Source organism: Barbus barbus, assembly GCF_936440315.1.
Source record: "Barbus barbus genome assembly, chromosome: 43".
In the NCBI taxonomy this organism is placed as follows: Eukaryota; Metazoa; Chordata; class Actinopteri; order Cypriniformes; family Cyprinidae; genus Barbus; species Barbus barbus.
The window spans coordinates 25,646,400-25,649,811 of record NC_136721.1 but is presented as its reverse complement, the minus strand read 5'-3'; the positions used below and the strand labels follow the sequence as shown (position 1 = coordinate 25,649,811).

At 39.4% G+C, this 3,412-nt stretch overlaps 1 protein-coding gene across 1 annotated transcript; it reads right to left on the bottom strand.

Annotated features, from left to right (window-relative positions):
• Positions 1–1,457: 1,457 nt before the first annotated feature.
• Positions 1,458–3,267, bottom strand: LOC306862701 (vitelline membrane outer layer protein 1 homolog; the record flags this gene model as incomplete). Its single annotated transcript, XM_079405620.1, has 3 exons — positions 1,458–1,635; positions 2,602–2,720; positions 3,118–3,267. 3 exons carry the CDS (start codon positions 3,265–3,267, stop codon positions 1,458–1,460), a joined length of 447 nt encoding a protein of 148 aa, XP_079261746.1.
• Between the last annotated feature and the right edge of the window lie 145 nt (positions 3,268–3,412).

Below are 3,412 nucleotides of genomic sequence, written 5' to 3'. Positions count from 1 at the left end.
TGATAAAAGACCCGGAGGGAATTCAATCATATTTCAAGAGCACTAATTGTGTATAAGGGATTAAAGGGATACTCCACCGCAACATGAAAATGTTGTCATTAATCACTTACCAAAATGTCGTTCCAAACCCGAAAAAGCTTCATTTGATTTATTTATTAAGATGTTTTAGATGAAAACCTGGAGGCTTGTGACGGTCTCATTGACTTCCGAGTAAATAACACTGTCGAGGCACAGAAAAGAATGAAAGACATCTTCAAAATAGTCAATCTGCCATCAGTGGTTCAATCTGAACTATATGAAGCGACGAGAATACTTATTCTGTGTGACATGTTGTCATGACATCCGGTGATAATCGGGCAACACTTCACCGCGGTGTAATATGCGTTCTTTTTTTTTTTATTGTTATCACTTAGATTTGGCCATTTGTAGCATGTCCAGTGTTTCCCATACATTGATTTATTTGTGGCGGCCCGTCACTATATCAAAACTGACCGCCACAAACAGACTTTCCAAAAGGCTTATATATATAGAACTACTTAGCTGAATAAACTGAGCACTGCATGTTTCAAAATCAAAATGCAGCGCAGGTGCTTTTATATGAATGTATCTTTGAAAAGAACTGATCGTTTTCAGATAAGCTTGACGTCATTTTCATTTAGTCTTTTCTGTAATGTAACCTTAATGAAGGCAGTGCTTATTTGAGAATGAATGTGCAAGTCTGTGGGAAACACTGGTGTTCGTCAGCAAACAAACAAAAAGCATGCTTCAGAACGGGTTTGAGAAGGTGCTTAAGTTGAGCCATTTGTTTTAACGTAGCAGACTTAAGTACTCCATTTTAGTATAACATAGTACAGTTGCAGGGCATTTTAAGAACATAAAATGCATTTGGTGTACGAACCATGAAATAAGTGCATTTCAAATACATGCAAGTTTTTTTTATTATTTTTGGTGGAAAGTGACCATTCTTCAAAGCGCTTAATTTTTTTTTTATTAGTCAGGCATGAGGAAGTAGTGAGGCGTAAAGAAATATTCAATTGTTAAATGACTTCAGTCAGGTCAATGAAGCAGCACATTAAATCAGACAAACAGTCACCGTCATTTCAAGTTAAATGACTATTTAATAGATGTTGGGATATAACTACACCCTCTGAAAACAGCTCTACAGTTAAATGTACAGTATGGAGCGTGTGGATTTGAAATGCATGAACTGATAAGACAATAGGCGAGATGTACTGTCAGCCTCTGCTTTGTGTTGAGGTCCTGATCACATGTCAGGCTTTATTTTGTGATGACTAGCTGTTGTTTTGTGATGAATTATGATCCATTTGATCTTGTTGTAGTCATCCTCCAACACCTTAAAGAACAAAAAAAAAGCCAAAGTCAGATAATCCGGCACTAATGTCACGGAGATCTTCCAAGCAGCTGTGATCCGAGTGTTTGATTGGGTTCACGTCACCTTAGTCGCAGCAGAACATGTGCACGTCATTGAGAGCGGTGTCATCTCCAAGTCCCTGGTTCCGTTCTACCCGTGCCTGGATGCCACAAATCCCTTTTCCTGTACATGGATCACTCCAGTCGCCCCAGTAGCCCCAGCCTGTGCCGTAACCCGGTAACTCCACATTACCGCATTTGAAACTGGAAGTTTGGGTGAAACATTGTTGGTATTGATTTGAAACTATTTTATCAAAACAATTTCTTGGAACTTGCAATTTTGCACCCGAAAAAGAATAAAATATTTAGGTGCCACAGAATGAATTAAACATGACTGAAATGTCAAAGTGTTAATCTAATTTTTTCATGCGTTTCAGCATTTTAATCCATGTTGTACTTTAGATGTCCTGGGAACTAAGGTTCACTTAAAGTGGGGAGCAAGGCATGCAACACTATCAGATTCTCATGTTGCAACAATTGCTAAAGGTTTTAAAAATCACAGTATACGGTACTATCACAATACCACAACTGGATCTGCTTTTAGCAGGTGTGCCGTCAGTGCTGGGGTTTTTCACCAAAACGTTGATGCTCATCATCTCAGTTTAAGAAGAAGTCAAATGTGATCACAAAACAAGGGGGAAAAAAAAAAAAGCCCGACATGCACATTTTTAGATAACAAGTACAGTTATGTAGTCGCCAGTGGCAGCTTCCAAAATATTACTCAAATTAATATTTGTAGTCACAAACGCAACCGTTTTAGTTGCAGTCTGGAGCCCTGCAATCAGTTCCAGTAACATTTGGTGATAGTGAAGCGTAATAATGAGTTATTTACAAGCAATTTGTAAAAGACCAGTCATTTTAGACCACCAGGTTAGGTTAAAGGATTTTTAGCACAGCACAAACTCACATGATGTCATTTGCGGCCGTATCGTCACCAAAGTCTTGAGGAAATTCAACTCTCAGCTTAAAACGAGTCAAGAATCCAGAAGGACACCATCTGATTTCCCCCCAATTACCCCAGCTGTAGAAAAGAAACGGTTTTATTCAAACTAAACATTAAGAAAATTAATTGTATCTAGCTTATGAAAAAACTGCCTTCTACTCCTAACGTAACAATTCATAATAACTGCAAATCTGCTACATTATTACTCTTTGGACTGAGCTCATTACCTGCCTTCTCCTGACTGAACGTAGCTATTAGGGTTTCGTTGGCCTGTAGACGGATTGACGCAGTAAAGGCGAATCCCGTTGAGTGCGGTGTCATCCCCTGAACCAACAGAACCTTCCACCTTAAAGACAAAAAACATCAAGACAGAAAGAGAAGGAGTCATCTTAACTCCAGCATTTGGAGGTACACCAACAGCACACGTTTGGATGTCTACTAAAAACGTGATCAATTGAATCAAAAACGTTCACTGTGGTGTATCTTCAGGAACAGGGCTGGGAATCCCTGGACTAACCCGATCCATAGTTACATTCAACTCCATGTTTCTTTAGTGTTAAGCAAAGCAGTCACAAACTTGAGCAGGTGCAGTTTCCTTACAATACCTGGAATTGAATCACTAACAGCAACTCCAGAGTTTATTTTTCCTAAGGATTTGAACCTTCAACCCTCAGTTACCAGCTTACACTTTCAAACATTAAACAATCCCCATAATACTGGAATTAATTCAGTTCTTATCATACCTTTAGACTGAATCCTGCGGCGTACGTTCCAGGTGGACACAGCCACTCCAGATACCAAGCTCCCAATGTTCCTCCATTCAACACAACCAGCCTCGATCTGTAACTCTCAACACTCACCTGCAGCCCAGTAATGACTAGCAGTGAAAACATCATGGAAGTGAAGTGATGCATTGCTGCGGCACTGGTCTGATGGGTTAAATTACTGATCAAATTAATCTACTGTTAAGGACCAGTTTCTTCAAATCCAGAACAATAAACCTTTCCGAACTGTCTGTGGTCTGTCAGCAGAATCTGC